This window comes from Bacillus rossius, chromosome 11 (assembly GCF_032445375.1).
Source record: "Bacillus rossius redtenbacheri isolate Brsri chromosome 11, Brsri_v3, whole genome shotgun sequence".
Classification (NCBI taxonomy): Eukaryota; Metazoa; Arthropoda; class Insecta; order Phasmatodea; family Bacillidae; genus Bacillus; species Bacillus rossius.
This window is the reverse complement of record NC_086338.1, coordinates 2,915,512-2,933,992: the sequence shown is the minus strand read 5'-3', so window position 1 is coordinate 2,933,992 and position 18,481 is coordinate 2,915,512. Positions and strand designations below refer to the sequence as shown.

Sequence of the window (18,481 nt, the reverse complement as noted above, 5' to 3'; positions counted from 1 at the left end):
GCCGGAGGCTTGTTCGACTCGCCGGAGGCTTGTTCGACTCGCCGGAGGCTTGTTCGACTCGCCGGAGGCTTGTTCGACTCGCCCGAGGCTTGTTCGAATCGCCGGAGGCTTGTTCGACTCGCCCGAGGCTTGTTCGACTCGCCGGAGGCTTGTTCGACTCGCCGGAGGCTTGTTCGACTCGCCGGAGGCTTGTTCGACTCGCCGGAGGCTTGTTCGACTCGCCGGAGGCTTGTTCGACTCGCCCGAGGCTTGTTCGACTCGCCGGAGGCTTGTTCGACTCGCCGGAGGCTTGTTAGACTCGCCGGAGGCTTGTTCGACTCGCCGGAGGCTTGTTCGACTCGCCGGAGGCTTGTTCGACTCGCCCGAGGCTTGTTCGACTCGCCCGAGGCTTGTTCGACTCGCCCGAGGCTTGTTCGACTCGCCCGAGGCTTGTTCGACTCGCCCGAGGCTTGTTCGACTCGCCCGAGGCTTGTTCGAATCGCCGGAGGCTTGTTCGACTCGCCTGAGCGCGCGTGCAGCTTGGGCTGGGTCCTGAGCCACTCCTGGATCTTGTGGATGTCGTTGCTCCTCCGGGACTCGCACTCGCGCAGCGTCTGCGCCGCGTGCAGCCTGGCTGCGTCGGGCAGCCTGCACACGTACTGCTCCTGCAGCCTGGCTGCGTCGGGCGGCCAGCACACGTGCTGCTCCTGCAGCCTGGCTGTGTCAGCATGGTCCTGCATCACATCTGCGGGCAACAACGACACATTTTCACCGCAGCTGCAGGCGGCACTTCGCTTCAATACAGGCAGTTTTATTATCATTGCCTGCGTTTTTACGGGTGCTGAATATGAATACGTAGCTATTCAACAAAAAATCATTGTGCTTTTTGAGATTTTTGCAAAAAAAAAAAAAAAACAAACAAACAAACAAAAAAAAACAGCGAAATTACCGCACTTTTTTTTGTTTTTCACTTATTACTACAGTATGTGTGGTAGCAAAAAACGTATTCGCAGCGATTTTAAAGAAAATTACAGTTTACACAATTTAATCTTAACCTCAGATCCGTACGTCGTATAGTTCTCAAGATACAGCACTTCAAAAATTGGTAATTTTTCTTCTAAAAAAAAGGAAAATTTTAAGTTTTCGGTAAAGTTTTGAGTCAAATACTGGAAACAAATACTGATCCTACGAGGAAAATCGTCAGGAGTGATGATGTAGCAAATATTTTAAACTTAAATTTAAGCACAGAACGACACAATATTATTTAGCACTTCTGTAGTACTGTCATGCAATCAAGTTCGTGGGCACCAATGGTTTGCTAAAACATACATCTGTAATCACAATAAAGTAATAAATAGTCGAAACTTATCTTTATAAACCTGATTGAAAATTATTTACCGCTATTTGTTTTCTTTTGTTTTAAATTGCATTATATGATTATGCTTTCATAAATATTTTTTACAATTTTATTTAATCCATAAAAGTCAATTCGCCCTCTTCAATAATTTTCCAAACACTCCATCATATTATTTTTTTTTCAACGACCTACACCCTATATAAATATAGCAATTGTATAAAGAAATATCTGAAAAATTTAATTCACAAAGATCATGTCTGATTTTTACATTAAACAACACAAATTAGATCCGAATGTGAATTTTTACACACATTAAAAATAGTCCTGATATGACTACTAAACTTTTCCAAAATTCCTGTAATGATTACGAATCGTTACATTTGCTACCCAATTAATCGGCGGAATAATCGTGGCTCCAGCAATAGTATTTATATACATTTACACAGAATAACTATATTTCTTATGAATCCATATGTTTGGTATTTGCTCACGGTATAAGGGATTTGGTAGGAGAAATTTCGTGAAAAGAATGGAAGTCGCATGGAACGGAAATGAGTAACCATCTGTGGTGGCTGGTGCGAACCAAATTTCATGTATAAATATATTAACTTTATAATATTAACTGTTTAATGCTTTTTAAACAATATGGCAGTAATTTAAAAATAATCCTATTCTAAAATTAGATCCAAAGCCGGAGTTTAGTATTTTTAAATTATTTTAGTTTGTATCGGAATAATTTCATCAAAGAGTTTAAAATTTCGCTCTGCAAATCAAATGATTCGATAGCCAACATAACTGCTTCGGCAACGAATTCTAGTGGCGGGTGCGGAAACTACGTGTGATTCGCTTCAAGAAATGTAGTTAAGAAAACAATTATCTCGCTTGGCATTATTTAAAAAATATATACGTTGAATGTCGTGTCCGAGATTCGTATTATAAGTATATTTGCAGCATAAGAACAAATGGATCTGCTCGTTACTTAAGTCAAAGTTACACCTATCAGATGAATACTAAATAACTCACTCAGGTCATTATGTTTATGGCGAGATCATTAGAGACGGTAATCCACGACGTAGTTGAAGTCACATATTAACTTGCCATTTCCATATTGTTCTGTAATTGCCGTAATTGGTGTTTGAACACGTCTGAGTAAGTATGAATTAAAATCTCTATTACATTTAACACAGTTATTCCATTTAAGAAATGCGAGCGAGGCGTATAGTAATAGCTAGTGATGTGTAAACATCCAACCTCGGAAACAAGGAAATTCATGTGTTCTCACATTGTTCATTTTGCAAATAATTGTACAAAACAAAATTTGAACACGTATTTTAAGGTAGATTTCTTTAAACTAATGCCGAGCGTGATAAATAACCTGACAAGTAAAATATTCGCTTTTCAAATATCAAAATTTTTGGATGCGAATCACACACATACTTTCTACGCACACAGCTAGAGTAAGCTGTATTAATCGTAAACTTTGTTTGCTCCATAAACACAGATATCATATAGGGATGGGCCAAAGGGTTATTTTCCCATATAATTTATGGCAATTATGGTACCGATTCAATAAATGTTTATTTAAATGGTTAACGTTAAAAGTTATTGCTCATGAAGGGATGATTTCAATCAATTAATATTCCAATTGCAAAAAGCGACTAAAATATAATTTCAGCCATAAAATTATGGCATGATTTTATAACCATTTTTTTTAATTTCTTTCAACCGAAAAGACTACTGAGTAGCGGTAGCCGATGTAGTTGTATATAATTCGATCCAAGCACCTAATTATCTCGCACAATCGCGAGGAAAGCAACAGGCCTCGCCGAATGAAAGGAAACATTTCAGCAGTCGCCATGAGTGGTTCCGGGGACGACCCGAAAGAGAGATGGATGGCCGGATGTGGCACCAGGCGTGTGCCACGTGGCAGAGTCCGGTGTCTGCAGTGCCTCTCCTCTGCGCCACTCACTCCAGTACAGAACTGGGCAAGCCTGGGTGCCAGGCGTGTGCCACGTGGCAGAGTCCGGTGTCTGCAGTGCCTCTCCTCTGCGCCACTCACTCCAGTACAGAACTGGGCAAGCCTGGGCGTCAGGCGTGTGCCACGTGGCAGAGTCCGGTGTCTGCAGTGCCTCTCCTCTGCGCCACTCACTCCAGTACAGAACTGGGCAAGCCTGGGCGTCAGGCGTGTGCCACGTGGCAGAGTCCGGTGTCTGCAGTGCCTCTCCTCTGCGCCACTCACTCCAGTACAGCACTGGGCAAGCCTGGGCGCCAGGCGTGTGCCACGTGGCAGAGTCCGGTGTCTGCAGTGCCTCTCCTCTGCGCCACTCACTCGAGTACAGCACTGGGCAAGCCTGGGCGCCAGGCGTGTGCCACGTGGCAGAGTCCGGTGTCTGCAGTGCCTCTCCTCTGCGCCACTCACTCGAGTACAGCACTGGGCAAGCCTGGGCGCCAGGCGTGTGCCACGTGGCAGAGTCCGGTGTCTGCAGTGCCTCTCCTCTGCGCCACTCACTCCAGTACAGCACTGGGCAAGCCTGGGCGCCAGGCGTGTGCCACGTGGCAGAGTCCGGTGTCTGCAGTGCCTCTCCTCTGCGCCACTCACTCGAGTACAGCACTGGGCAAGCCTGGGCGCCAGGCGTGTGCCACGTGGCAGAGTCCGGTGTCTGCAGTGCCTCACCACTGCGCCACTCACTCCAGTACAGCACTGGGCAAGCCTGGGCGCCAGGCGTGTGCCACGTGGCAGAGTCCGGTGTCTGCAGTGCCTCTCCTCTGCGTCACTCACTCCAGTACAGCACTGGGCAAGCCTGGGCGCCAGGCGTGTGCCACGTGGCAGAGTCCGGTGTCTGCAGTGCCTCTCCTCTGCGCCACTCACTCCAGTACAGCACTGGGCAAGCCTAGGCGCCAGGCGTGTGCCACGTGGCAGAGTCCGGTGTCTGCAGTGCCTCTCCTCTGCGCCACTCACTCCAGTACAGCACTGGGCAAGCCTGGGCGCCAGGCGTGTGCCACGTGGCAGAGTCCGGTGTCTGCAGTGCCTCTCCTCTGCGCCACTCACTCCAGTACAGCACTGGGCAAGCCTGGGCGCCAGGCGTGTGCCACGTGGCAGAGTCCGGTGTCTGCAGTGCCTCTCCTCTGCGCCACTCACTCCAGTACAGCACTGGGCAATTTGGGTGCCAGGCGTGTGCCACGTGGCTGAGTCCGGTGTCTGCAGTGCCTCTCCTCTGCGCCACTCACTCCAGTACAGCACTGGGAAAGCCTGGGCGCCAGGCGTGTGCCACGTGGCAGAGTCCGGTGTCTGCAGTGCCTCTCCTCTGCGCCACTCACTCCAGTACAGCACTGGGCAAGCCTAGGCGCCAGGCGTGTGCCACGTGGCAGAGTCCGGTGTCTGCAGTGCCTCTCCTCTGCGCCACTCACTCCAGTACAGCACTGGGCAAGCCTGGGCGCCAGGCGTGTGCCACGTGGCAGAGTCTAGTGTCTGCAGTGCCTCTCCTCTGCGCCACTCACTCCAGTACAGCACTGGGCAAGCCTGGGCGTCAGGCGTGTGCCACGTGGCAGAGTCCGGTGTCTGCAGTGCCTCTCCTCTGCGCCACTCACTCGAGTACAGCACTGGGCAAGCCTGGGCGCCAGGCGTGTGCCACGTGGCAGAGTCTAGTGTCTGCAGTGCCTCTCCTCTGCGCCACTCACTCCAGTACAGCAGTGGGCAAGCCTGGGCGCCAGGCGTGTGCCACGTGGCAGAGTCCAGTGTCTGCAGTGCCTCTCCTCTGCGCCACTCACTCCAGTACAGCACTGGGCAAGCCTGGGCGCCAGGCGTGTGCCACGTGGCAGAGTCTAGTGTCTGCAGTGCCTCTCCTCTGCGCCACTCACTCCAGTACAGCACTGGGCAAGCCTGGGCGTCAGGCGTGTGCCACGTGGCAGAGTCCGGTGTCTGCAGTGCCTCTCCTCTGCGCCACTCACTCAAGTACAGCACTGGGCAAGCCTGGGTGCCAGGCGTGTGCCACGTGGCAGAGTCCAGTGTCTGCAGTGCCTCTCCTCTGAGCCACTCACTCGAGTACAGCTCTGGGCAAGCCTGGGTGCCAGGCGTGTGCCACGTGGCAGAGTCCGGTGTCTGCAGTGCCTCTCCTCTGCGCCACTCACTCAAGTACAGCACTGGGCAAGCCTGGGCGCCAGGCGTGTGCCACGTGGCAAAGTCTAGTGTCTGCAGTGCCTCTTCTCTGCGCCACTCACTCAAGTACAGCACTGGGCAAGCCTGGGCGCCAGGCGTGTGCCACGTGGCAGAGTCCGGTGTCTGCAGTGCCTCTCCTCTGCGCCACTCACTCCAGTACAGCACTGGGCAAGCCTGGGCGCCAGGCGTGTGCCACGTGGCAGAGTCCGGTGTCTGCAGTGCCTCTCCTCTGCGCCACTCACTCAAGTACAGCACTGGGCAAGCCTGGGTGCCAGGCGTGTGCCACGTGGCAGAGTCCGGTGTCTGCAGTGCCTCTCCTCTGCGCCACTCACTCAAGTACAGCACTGGGCAAGCCTGGGTGCCAGGCGTGTGCCACGTGGCAGAGTCCGGTGTCTGCAGTGCCTCTCCTCTGCGCCACTCACTCAAGTACAGCACTGGGCAAGCCTGGGTGCCAGGCGTGTGCCACGTGGCAGAGTCCGGTGTCTGCAGTGCCTCTCCTCTGCGCCACTCACTCAAGTATTAAGCACTGGGCAAGCCTGGGTGCCAGGCGTGTGCCATGTGGCAGAGTCCGGTGTCTGCAGTGCCTCTCCTCTGCGCCACTCACTCAAGTACAGCACTGGGCAAGCCTGGGCGCCAGGCGTGTGCCACGTGGCAGAGTCCGGTGTCTGCAGTGCCTCTCCTCTGCGCCACTCACTCCAGTACAGCACTGGGCAAGCCTGGGCGCCAGGCGTGTGCCACGTGGCAGAGTCCGGTGTCTGCAGTGCCTCTCCTCTGCGCCACTCACTCAAGTACAGCACTGGGCAAGCCTGGGTGCCAGGCGTGTGCCACGTGGCAGAGTCCGGTGTCTGCAGTGCCTCTCCTCTGCGCCACTCACTCAAGTACAGCACTGGGCAAGCCTGGGTGTCAGGCGTGTGCCACGTGGCAGAGTCCGGTGTCTGCAGTGCCTCTCCTCTGCGCCACTCACTCAAGTACAGCACTGGGCAAGCCTGGGTGCCAGGAGTGTGACACATGGCGAGAGTCCAGTGTCTGCAGTGCCTCTCCTCTGCGCCACTCACTCCTGTACAGCACTGGGCAAGCCTGGGCGTCAGGCGTGTGCCACGTGGCAGAGTCCGGTGTCTGCAGTGCCTCTCCTCTGAGCCACTCACTCCAGTACAGCACTGGGCAAGCCTGGGCGCCAGGCATGACCCACGTGGCAGAGTCCGGTGTCTGCAGTGCCTCTCCTCTGCGCCACTCACTCAAGTACAGCACTGGGCAAGCCTGGGCGCCAGGCGTGTGCCACGTGGCAGAGTCCGGTGTCTGCAGTGCCTCTCCTCTGAGCCACTCACTGGAGTACAGCACTGGGCAAGCCTGGGCGCCAGGCGTGTGCCACGTGGCAGAGTCCAGTGTCTGCAGTGCCTCTCCTCTGCGCCACTCACTCCAGTACAGCACTGGGCAAGCCTGGGCGCCAGGCGTGTGCCACGTGGCAGAGTCCGGTGTCTGCAGTGCCTCTCCTCTGCGCCACTCACTCAAGTACAGCACTGGGCAAGCCTGGGCGCCAGGCGTGACCCACGTGGCAGAGTCCAGTGTCTGCAGTGCGTCTCCTCTGCGCCACTCACTCAAGTACAGCACTGGGCAAGCCTGGGCGCCAGGCGTGTGCCACGTGGCAGAGTCCGGTGTCTGCAGTGCCTCTCCTCTGAGCCACTCACTGAAGTACAGCACTGGGCAAGCCTGGGCGCCAGGCGTGTGCCACGTGGCAGAGTCCAGTGTCTGCAGTGCCTCTCCTCTGCGCCACTCACTCCAGTACAGCACTGGGCAAGCCTGGGCGCCAGGCGTGTGCCACGTGGCAGAGTCCGGTGTCTGCAGTGCCTCTCCTCTGCGCCACTCACTCAAGTACAGCACTGGGCAAGCCTGGGTGCCAGGCGTGTGCCACGTGGCAGAGTCCGGTGTCTGCAGTGCCTCTCCTCTGCGCCACTCACTCAAGTACAGCACTGGGCAAGCCTGGGTGCCAGGCGTGTGCCACGTGGCAGAGTCCGGTGTCTGCAGTGCCTCTCCTCTGAGCCACTCACTGGAGTACAGCACTGGGCAAGCCTGGGTGCCAGCCGTGTGCCAAGTGGCAGAGTCCGTTGTCTGCAGTGCCTCTCCTCTGAGCCACTCACTGGAGTACAGCACTGGGCAAGCCTGGGCGCCAGGCGTGTGCCACGTGGCAGAGTCCAGTGTCTGCAGTGCCTCTCCTCTGAGCCACACACTCGAGTACATCACTGGGCAAGCCTGGGTGCCAGGCGTGTGCCACGTGGCAGAGTCCAGTGTCTGCAGTGCCTCTCCTCTGCGCCACTCACTCCAGTACAGCACTGGGCAAGCCTGGGCGTCAGGCGTGTGCCACGTGGCAGAGTCCGGTGTCTGCAGTGCCTCTCCTCTGCGCCACTCACTCCAGTACAGCACTGGGCAAGCCTGGGCGCCAGGCGTGTGCCACGTGGCAGAGTCCGGTGTCTGCAGTGCCTCTCCTCTGCGCCACTCACTCAAGTACAGCACTGGGCAAGCCTGGGTGCCAGGCGTGTGCCACGTGGCAGAGTCCAGTGTCTGCAGTGCCTCTCCTCTGCGCCACTCACTCCAGTACAGCACTGGGCAAGCCTAAGCGTCAGGCGTGTGCCACGTGGCAGAGTCCAGTGTCTGCAGTGCCTCTCCTCTGAGCCACTCACTCCAGTACAGCACTGGGCAAGCCTGGGTGCCAGGCGTGTGCCACGTGGCAGAGTCCGGTGTCTGCAGTGCCTCTCCTCTGCGCCACTCACTCGAGTACAGCACTGGACAAGCCTGGGTGCCAGGCGTGTGCCACGTGGCAGAGTCCGGTGTCTGCAGTGCCTCTCCTCTGCGCCACTCACTCAAGTACAGCACTGGGCAAGCCTGGGTGTCAGGCGTGTGCCACGTGGCAGAGTCCGGTGTCTGCAGTGCCTCTCCTCTGAGCCACTCACTCCAGTACAGCACTGGGCAAGCCTGGGTGCCAGGCGTGTGCCACGTGGCAGAGTCCGGTGTCTGCAGTGCCTCTCCTCTGCGCCACTCACTCAAGTACAGCACTGGGCAAGCCTGGGTGCCAGGCGTGTGCCACGTGGCAGAGTCCGGTGTCTGCAGTGCCTCTCCTCTGCGCCACTCACTCAAGTACAGCACTGGGCAAGCCTGGGTGCCAGGCGTGTGCCACGTGGCAGAGTCCGGTGTCTGCAGTGCCTCTCCTCTGAGCCACTCACTCCAGTACAGCACTGGGCAAGCCTGGGTGCCAGGCGTGTGCCACGTGGCAAAGTTCCGGTGTCTGCAGTGCCTCTTCTCTGAGCCACTCACTCCAGTACAGCACTGGGCAAGCCTGGGCGCCAGGCGTGTGCCACGTTGCAGAGTCCGGTGTCTGCAGTGCCTCTCCTCTGCGCCACTCACTCAAGTACAGCACTGGGCAATCCTGGGTGCCAGGCGTGTGCCACGTGGCAGAGTCCGGTGTCTGCAGTGCCTCTCCTCTGAGCCACTCACTCCAGTACAGCACAGGGCAAGCCTGGGCGCCAGGCGTGTGCCACGTGGCAGAGTCCGGTGTCTGCAGTGCCTCTCCTCTGCGCCACTCACTCAAGTACAGTACTGGGCAAGCCTGGGTGCCAGGCGTGTGCCACGTGGCAGAGTCCGGTGTCTGCAGTGCCTCTCCTCTGAGCCACTCACTCCAGTACAGCACTGGGCAAGCCTGGGTGCCAGGCGTGTGCCACGTGGCAGAGTCCGGTGTCTGCAGTGCCTCTCCTCTGAGCCACTCACTCCAGTACAGCACTGGGCAAGCCTGGGTGCCAGGCGTGTGCCACGTGGCAGAGTCCGGTGTCTGCAGTGCCTCTCCTCTGCGCCACTCACTCAAGTACAGCACTGGGCAAGCCTGGGTGCCAGGCGTGTGCCACGTGGCAGAGTCCGGTGTCTGCAGTGCCTCTCCTCTGAGCCACTCACTCCAGTACAGCACTGGGCAAGCCTGGGCGCCAGGCGTGTGCCACGTGGCAGAGTCCGGTGTCTGCAGTGCCTCTCCTCTGCGCCACTCACTCGAGTACAGCACTGGGCAAGCCTGGGCGCCAGGCGTGTGCCACGTGGCAGAGTCCGGTGTCTGCAGTGCCTCTCCTCTGCGCCACTCACTCGAGTACAGCACTGGACAAGCCTGGGTGCCAGGCGTGTGCCACGTGGCAGAGTCCGGTGTCTGCAGTGCCTCTCCTCTGAGCCACTCACTCCAGTACAGCACTGGGCAAGCCTGGGCGCCAGGCGTGTGCCACGTGGCAGAGTCCGGTGTCTGCAGTGCCTCTCCTCTGAGCCACTCACTCCAGTACAGCACTGGGCAAGCCTGGGCGTCAGGCGTGTGCCACGTGGCAGAGTCCGGTGTCTGCAGTGCCTCTCCTCTGCGCCACTCACTCCAGTACAGCACTGGACAAGCCTGTGCGCCAGGCGTGTGCCACGTGGCAGAGTCCGGTGTCTGCAGTGCCTCTCCTCTGCGCCACTCACTCCAGTACAGCACTGGGCAAGCCTGTGCGCCAGGCGTGTGCCACGTGGCAGAGTCCGGTGTCGTCAGTGCCTCTCCTCTGCGCCACTCACTCCAGTACAGCACTGGGCAAGCCTGGGTGCCAGGCGTGTGCCACGTGGCAGAGTCCGGTGTCTGCAGTGCCTCTCCTCTGAGCCACTCACTCCAGTACAGCACTGGGCAAGCCTGTGCGCCAGGCGTGTGCCAAGTGGCAGAGTCCGTTGTCTGCAGTGCCTCTCCTCTGCGCCACTCACTCCAGTACAGCACTGGGCAAGCCTGGGCGCCAGGCGTGTGCCACGTGGCAGAGTACAGTGTCTGCAGTGCCTCTCCTCTAAGCCACTCACTGGAGTACAGCACTGGGCAAGCCTGGGCGCCAGGCGTGTGCCACGTGGCAGAGTCCAGTGTCTGCAGTGCCTCTCCTCTGCGCCACTCACTCAAGTACAGCACTGGGCAAGCCTGGGCGCCAGGCGTGTGCCACGTGGCAGAGTACAGTGTCTGCAGTGCCTCTCCTCTAAGCCACTCACTGGAGTACAGCACTGGGCAAGCCTGGGCGCCAGGCGTGTGCCACGTGGCAGAGTCCAGTGTCTGCAGTGCCTCTCCTCTGCGCCACTCACTCAAGTACAGCACTGGGCAAGCCTGGGCGCCAGGCGTGTGCCACGTGGCAGAGTACAGTGTCTGCAGTGCCTCTCCTCTAAGCCACTCATTGGAGTACAGCACTGGGCAAGCCTGGGCGCCAGGCGTGTGCCACGTGGCAGAGTCCAGTGTCTGCAGTGCCTCTCCTCTGCGCCACTCACTCAAGTACAGCACTGGGCAAGCCTGGGCGCCAGGCGTGTGCCACGTGGCAGAGTACAGTGTCTGCAGTGCCTCTCCTCTAAGCCACTCACTGGAGTACAGCACTGGGCAAGCCTGGGCGCCAGGCGTGTGCCACGTGGCAGAGTCCGGTGTCTGCAGTGCCTCTCCTCTGCGCCACTCACTCCAGTACAGCACTGGGCAAGCCTAGGCGCCAGGCGTGTGCCACGTGGCAGAGTCCGGTGTCTGCAGTGCCTCTCCTCTGAGCCACTCACTGGAGTACAGCACTGGGCAAGCCTGGGTGCCAGGCGTGTGCCAAGTGGCAGAGTCCGTTGTCTGCAGTGCCTCTCCTCTGCGCCACTCACTCCAGTACAGCACTGGGCAAGCCTGGGCGCCAGGCGTGTGCCACGTGGCAGAGTACAGTGTCTGCAGTGCCTCTCCTCTAAGCCACTCACTGGAGTACAGCACTGGGCAAGCCTGGGCGCCAGGCGTGTGCCACGTGGCAGAGTCCAGTGTCTGCAGTGCCTCTCCTCTGCGCCACTCACTCAAGTACAGCACTGGGCAAGCCTGGGCGCCAGGCGTGTGCCACGTGGCAGAGTCCAGTGTCTGCAGTGCCTCTCCTTTGCGCCACTCACTCCAGTACAGCACTGGGCAAGCCTGGGCGTCAGGTGTGTGCCACGTGGCAGAGTCCAGTGTCTGCAGTGCGTCTCCTCTGCGCCACTCACTCAAGTACAGCACTGGGCAAGCCTGGGTGCCAGGCGTGTACCACGTGGCAGAGTCCGGTGTCTGCAGTGCCTCTCCTCTGCGCCACTCACTCAAGTACAGCACTGGGCAAGCCTGGGCGCCAGGCGTGTGCCACGTGGCAGAGTCTAGTGTCTGCAGTGCTTCTTCTCTGCGCCACTCAAGTACAGCACTGGGCAAGCCTGGGTGCCAGGCGTGTGCCACGTGGCAGAGTCCGGTGTCTGCAGTGCCTCTCCTCTGCGCCACTCACTCAAGTACAGCACTGGGCAAGCCTGGGTGCCAGGCGTGTGCCACGTGGCAGAGTCCGGTGTCTGCAGTGCCTCTCCTCTGCGCCACTCACTCAAGTACAGCACTGGGCAAGCCTGGGTGCCAGGCGTGTGCCATGTGGCAGAGTCCGGTGTCTGCAGTGCCTCTCCTCTGCGCCACTCACTCAAGTACAGCACTGGGCAAGCCTGGGCGCCAGGCGTGTGCCACGTGGCAGAGTCCGGTGTCTGCAGTGCCTCTTCTCTGTGCCACTCACTCCAGTACAGCACTGGGCAAGCCTGGGCGCCAGGCGTGTGCCACGTGGCAGAGTCCGGTGTCTGCAGTGCCTCTCCTCTGCGCCACTCACTCAAGTACAGCACTGGGCAAGCCTGGGTGCCAGGCGTGTGCCACGTGGCAGAGTCCGGAGTCTGCAGTGCCTCTCCTCTGCGCCACTCACTCAAGTACAGCACTGGGCAAGCCTGGGTGCCAGGCGTGTGCCACGTGGCAGAGTCCGGTGTCTGCAGTGCCTCTCCTCTGCGCTTTCACTCAAGTACAGCACTGGGCAAGCCTGGGTGCCAGGCGTGTGCCACGTGGCAGAGTCCGGTGTCTGCAGTGCCTCTCCTCTGCGCCACTCACTCAAGTACAGCACTGGGCAAGCCTGGGTGCCAGGAGTGTGACACATGGCGAGAGTCCAGTGTCTGCAGTGCCTCTCCTCTGCGCCACTCACTCAAGTACAGCACTGGGCAAGCCTGGGCGTCAGGCGTGTGCCACGTGGCAGAGTCCGGTGTCTGCAGTGCCTCTCCTCTGCGCCACTCACTCAAGTACAGCACTGGGCAAGCCTGGGCGCCAGGCGTGTGCCACGTGGCAGAGTCCAGTGTCTGCAGTGCCTCTCCTCTGCGCCACTCACTCCAGTACAGCACTGGGCAAGCCTGGGCGCCAGGCGTGTGCCACGTGGCAGAGTCCAGTGTCTGCAGTGCCTCTCCTCTGAGCCACTCACTCCAGTACAGCACTGGGCAAGCCTGGGTGCCAGGCGTGTGCCACGTGGCAGAGTCCGGTGTCTGCAGTGCCTCTCCTCTGAGCCACTCACTGGAGTACAGCACTGGGCAAGCCTGGGCGCCAGGCGTGTGCCACGTGGCAGAGTCCAGTGTCTGCAGTGCCTCTCCTCTGCGCCACTCACTCCAGTACAGCACTGGGCAAGCCTGGGCGCCAGGCGTGTGCCACGTGGCAGAGTCCGGTGTCTGCAGTGCCTCTCCTCTGCGCCACTCACTCAAGTACAGCACTGGGCAAGCCTGGGTGCCAGGCGTGTGCCACGTGGCAGAGTCCGGTGTCTGCAGTGCCTCTCCTCTGCGCCACTCACTCAAGTACAGCACTGGGCAAGCCTGGGCGTCAGGCGTGTGCCACGTGGCAGAGTCCGGTGTCTGCAGTGCCTCTCCTCTGAGCCACTCACTCAAGTACAGCACTGGGCAAGCCTGGGCGCCAGGCGTGTGCCACGTGGCAGAGTCCAGTGTCTGCAGTGCCTCTCCTCTGAGCCACACACTCGAGTACAGCTCTGGGCAAGCCTGGGCGCCAGGCGTGTGCCACGTGGCAGAGTCCGGTGTCTGCAGTGCCTCTCCTCTGCGCCACTCACTCAAGTACAGCACTGGGCAAGCCTGGGTGCCAGGCGTGTGCCACGTGGCAGAGTCCGGTGTCTGCAGTGCCTCTCCTCTGCGCCACTCACTCAAGTACAGCACTGGGCAAGCCTGGGCGTCAGGCGTGTGCCACGTGGCAGAGTCCGGTGTCTGCAGTGCCTCTCCTCTGAGCCACTCACTGGAGTACAGCACTGGGCAAGCCTGGGCGTCAGGCGTGTGCCACGTGGCAGAGTCCGGTGTCTGCAGTGCCTCTCCTCTGCGCCACTCACTCCAGTACAGCACTGGGCAAGCCTGGGCGTCAGGCGTGTGCCACGTGGCAGAGTCCGGTGTCTGCAGTGCCTCTCCTCTGAGCCACTCACTCCAGTACAGCACTGGGCAAGCCTGGGCGCCAGGCGTGTGCCACGTGGCAGAGTCCGGTGTCTGCAGTGCCTCTCCTCTGCGCCACTCACTCCAGTACAGCACTGGGCAAGCCTGGGTGCCAGGCGTGTGCCACGTGGCAGAGTCCAGTGTCTGCAGTGCCTCTCCTCTGCGCCACTCACTCCAGTACAGCACTGGGCAAGCCTGGGCGTCAGGCGTGTGCCACGTGGCAGAGTCCGGTGTCTGCAGTGCCTCTCCTCTGCGCCACTCACTCCAGTACAGCACTGGACAAGCCTGGGCGACAGTGGCGGCTCACAAGATCTCACGTTACCTGAGTGGCTGTCACAAAAGTGTAGGTTGCATTCATACAATATTACTGATTCTGTACATTCCCAGGAAAAATAAACTGTACCTCTGCAAAATAGTGTTCGCAGTAATATCGGGGTTTTGATGATTTCTCAGGAATTTATTATTTGTTTGGTCTAGTACCTTCCTGTAGTTAAACTTATATGTAAACCGTTCCCGAATAGATTTCCAGTATCAACTGCGCACATTTATAAGCACTATAAAAGAAAACAAAGTCAATTAATTGATTATTTGAACATATTTTCCATGGTTTAAATGCAGTCGGATGAAACATCATACAAATATTTAAATTTTTTGCTAAAAATTTCAAAGAAATGATAAGTATTATTCCGAAAAACGTTTTTTTTATTTACTCAAAAATACTCATAGCCATGTGTTGTACAAAGTTACATAATCTTTTTGATAGTATTACAAACGTTTTATTGACAACTGGATTCCAAAGGAGTATTTAGTAAAATAACAGAAAAAGTTTTTCTGTGTACATTTCCCATACAATTTGGACTCAACACTGGTAATTACTAAACAATATACACTCGTGTCCGAATTTCGTGTGTATCTCCACAGGATCTAATAAGTAAACTAAAGAACACTTGCTGTCTTCTCGTTGGTTCAGAGGACTGTGGAATGAAGTCTGCTAACAAGTCACACCTGAGATGTACATCTTCCTACCCGCCTTTCGGGCTCAAGCTGTCCCCGCACTGAACACAGCAGTACTTCCAGCCAGGGGTGGCCACGTCTACACGATGACAAGGTAACAGGGTTGACCTTTTGCCCCCCAGATAATGTACTGTGCCATGTTTTTCAGACGCCTAAAAAACTGGCTGAAGTGTAGTGTCTGCGCCGTGGAAACAGTTGATGTGTCAACATCTTATCTCTCGGTAAACGACATTTGGTAGGAACAATTTCTTGAAATTGGAACGGAAGTCGACCAACAGAAATGTGTCAGAAAGATGGCGGATCCACGTGTAGCAATATAAACCCGTATATAGTCATTTTCGTAAACATTAGGGTACAAACCAAACGTATTGGTGTGCCAAAGGACAATTTATGATATTTAAGCTTCCCTGGAATATATTTGTTAAACTAAAATAGTCATAGTAAAATGTTAGCTCAAGTTTTAAAATGTCTAAGAAATCTGTCATTACAATTTTTATAATCCATATTATTATTATTCTAAATTTTTAAGAGTGTTAGTTACACAGAGGCAGAGCACGCGCTTGTTAACCTCAAAAGGCGTTGTTTAAATCTCCATACTGGGATGATTTTTTAACATTTTGTAATAACTTCGTAATACATTATTATATAATAAGAATGTTAAAATAGCTGAATAATGATAAGGTTTGTTTGTAGGACGTATTTACATACTGGTTTCAGTAGTTTAAAGGAAAACAAATATACTAACAATTACTAGGTGTTATAAAATGTTTCAAGTTAATATTTTAGTAATTCTTTGTAAGTATAACTTCTAACGTTTCCGGAATCTTCATGGTATTAACTGTTCAGCGAATTTTAACCAGATGGATAATATTTTAATCAATTTCCTTCTCTGAAAATAAAGTCCAAAGCCAGGTTTTATCGGAGCTGTTTCTTTTAATTTAAAATTTCCGGTTGTGTTTTGCTGATTTTAGAGATGAACAGTATTTACAATAACCGGTTTATACGACAGTTATCAAACAATAACCTCATAGTTAGGTTTCTGGGTCTCTTATAACCAGTTATCAAAGCAAGAGAATCTAACACTGAACTGTGTGGCAGTGCTGATCGCCCGATCTAGCGAGCAAATAAAATACATTAACTTCAATCCTTGTGCTGCCACTAGGTATCGCTATAAGTGAATTTCATTGAGAGACCAATTCTTGCTATTGCTAGCATCGGTTCTTTAACAGCAACAACTATTTTCTGAACGAAAATATACATACCGTGCTTTCCCTTCACACAGTTTTCGGATATAAAATAATCGTTTAGCAGTTGATATTTTTAAGTTCTTCAAATAATTAAGGAGTTTTTGAGTTCAAGTAATAGCAAATCTTCAAAGTAACGTTTTATACCAGAGTTCTCTGCTCCCGATTCGCAGAAACAGTTATCTAATCCTCAGTTATTTTATAACTATCAGGAAGTGGCAGTTATTCGTTTCGTAATTGTTTGGTTTTAACATATTAACAGATAAATTTTGATTCTTGTGTGAGTCAATAGCCTATACAGCCTGCACGTCAAAGTTAAGCGGAATATGAGATCAATTATATAAAATATGTCATTTAATCTGTCAGTAGAAATTTATTATTAACTATGCAAATAAATAATGTGCTTGGATCAAATTAAATATAATTACATCTGCAAACTTGATTAAATATTTCTTACTTTTGAATGAAAGTAAAATAAAGGAAAATTACAATTCTAATGTTAAAATCACGCCATAATTGATATTTTAGTCACTATTTACAATTGGAATAGTAAGTATTGAAAACATCCCTTCATGAGCAATAACTGTTAACGTTAACCATTTATTGAACCGGAACCATAACTGCCATAACTGATATTGGAAAATAACCCTTTCGCACATCTCTAGCTGCTATCTGCAATTGATGGTGGAAAGCAACGTTTACGATTCAGACAGCGAACTCTAGCGGCGGGCTCAGAAATTATGAGGGCGATTCGCAACCAAAATTTTGACATTTTTGAAAATGGAACTCAAAATATAGGTCTTAATTATTTTTAACGCTTGTCGGTCTGTTTTTCTGTTTATTTGTTTATTTTGTCCTCACTATAGAACTAATAAACCGATTTCGATGATTTTTTTGAAAAGCCTTTAATTAACTTAAATAATAGGACATATATAAATTTTTAAATTCCACCCCTAAAATGGTTTAAAGGAGGTAAATATTGTATTTAAATAATAATTTTATTTATAAATCATGTCAAACCTAATATATTTGTTATCAATAATAAAAATACCAGCACTGTTATTACTTTTTTTACACTTTTGAATATGCATAATATTGAATCTACTGGAACTAAAGTAAGAAATAAACACAGAACAGAATGCATATAGAATTGAGTACATATTTTATTCTAATATTTCAAATATTATGTCGGCCGCAAGCAGCCGCGACATCAGCGAATGACATTCATCTCTCGGTGTGTGACATTTAGCTCAAGAAGTGTGTGACATTCAGCTCTCGGTGTGCGACATTTAGCTCAAGAAGTGTGTGACATTCTGCTCTCGGCGTGTGTGACATTCAGCTCTGTGTGTGTGACATTCAGCTCTCGATGTGTGCCATTCAGCTCTCGATGTGTGCCATTCAGCTCTCGGTATACAGAATTTGGTAGGTGTGATATAGTGAATGGAACGGAAGTTGCATGGAACGGAAATGAGTAACCACGGCGCTGCTATCTGGGACGAATGGTGTGAGCCAACATTCACAAAACCAAAGGGAAACATTATAGTACATCAACTGTTTAATGAATTGTAGCAAGATTGACAGTATTCGTTGTCTAAAACTAGGTTCAAAATAGGGGTTAGCATTAATTTTTTTTACTTCTTCTCCGCTTTTATCAGAGCATTTTAATTTTATAGTTTAAATTTTTGCTCTGCCCTGGCAAGGATTGTAGCGACGGGTGCGGAAACTACGTACGATTCGTTCCAGAAATCTGCTTGAAGACACAATTTGCTAGGCACTATTTTCAAGAATCTTATGTTAAGTCTTGTGTTAGAGTTTTGTGTTATAAGTGTAAGGACACATGGAATTTCTCGATACAATGTTTAGATGTTACACATCTTTGGCGAGTACTGAAAGTATCGCTCACTTTCTTTATTTTTTTAAACTTTATTGTGACGTTTCAACGTTTCAAAGTGGTTTGAGATCAGACTTCTCTGCTGTCAGGCTTGACAGCAAGAAGGCGCTGGGTTCTGCCTAACGACTGCTGATCAGCTGTTGGCTGACTCTCAGGCGGTTAGAGTCGGCCGTCTCGGGCAGCGAGACCCGCGCGAGAGGCGCCAAGAGGCACGTGCTTCGCGAAACACGCCTTTATGAACTACGGAGTATACTTCTGCAGCTGCTACAGGATTCAGGGGAGCACGCTGTATACACAAATACTTACAGGACTTTTATTTTTTTTCTGGTTAATTAATATATATTCCCTATTCCGCCAAAAAAATTTACGCAATGACATGATGAACAATTTGGTAAGGGGTATGTCGTACATGTTTTCTGTTAGGTAAAGTAGGAAATTCTAAGGGATCCAACCTGGTTGTACCAGCATCGATCTTTTTTTCCTTTGGTTTTTTGTAAACTAAAATACTTTTATTTTAATCAACAGATGGGACCATGTGAAGTTCATTCTCTTATTATGCTTCGCCGTGTTTTTTTTTTTTT

General features: G+C 53.1%; 1 protein-coding gene across 1 annotated transcript in view; it reads right to left on the bottom strand.

Annotated features, from left to right (window-relative positions):
- LOC134536564 (retinol-binding protein pinta-like) overlaps positions 1-18,481 on the bottom strand; it is a 268,629-nt gene that overhangs the window by 63,191 nt on the left and 186,957 nt on the right. Inside the window, exon 2 of the mRNA XM_063376315.1 lies at positions 503-724. Coding sequence (XP_063232385.1) covers positions 503-719 — 217 coding nt within the window. The 5' untranslated portion in view covers positions 720-724. The remainder of the gene's footprint in view (positions 1-502; positions 725-18,481) is intronic.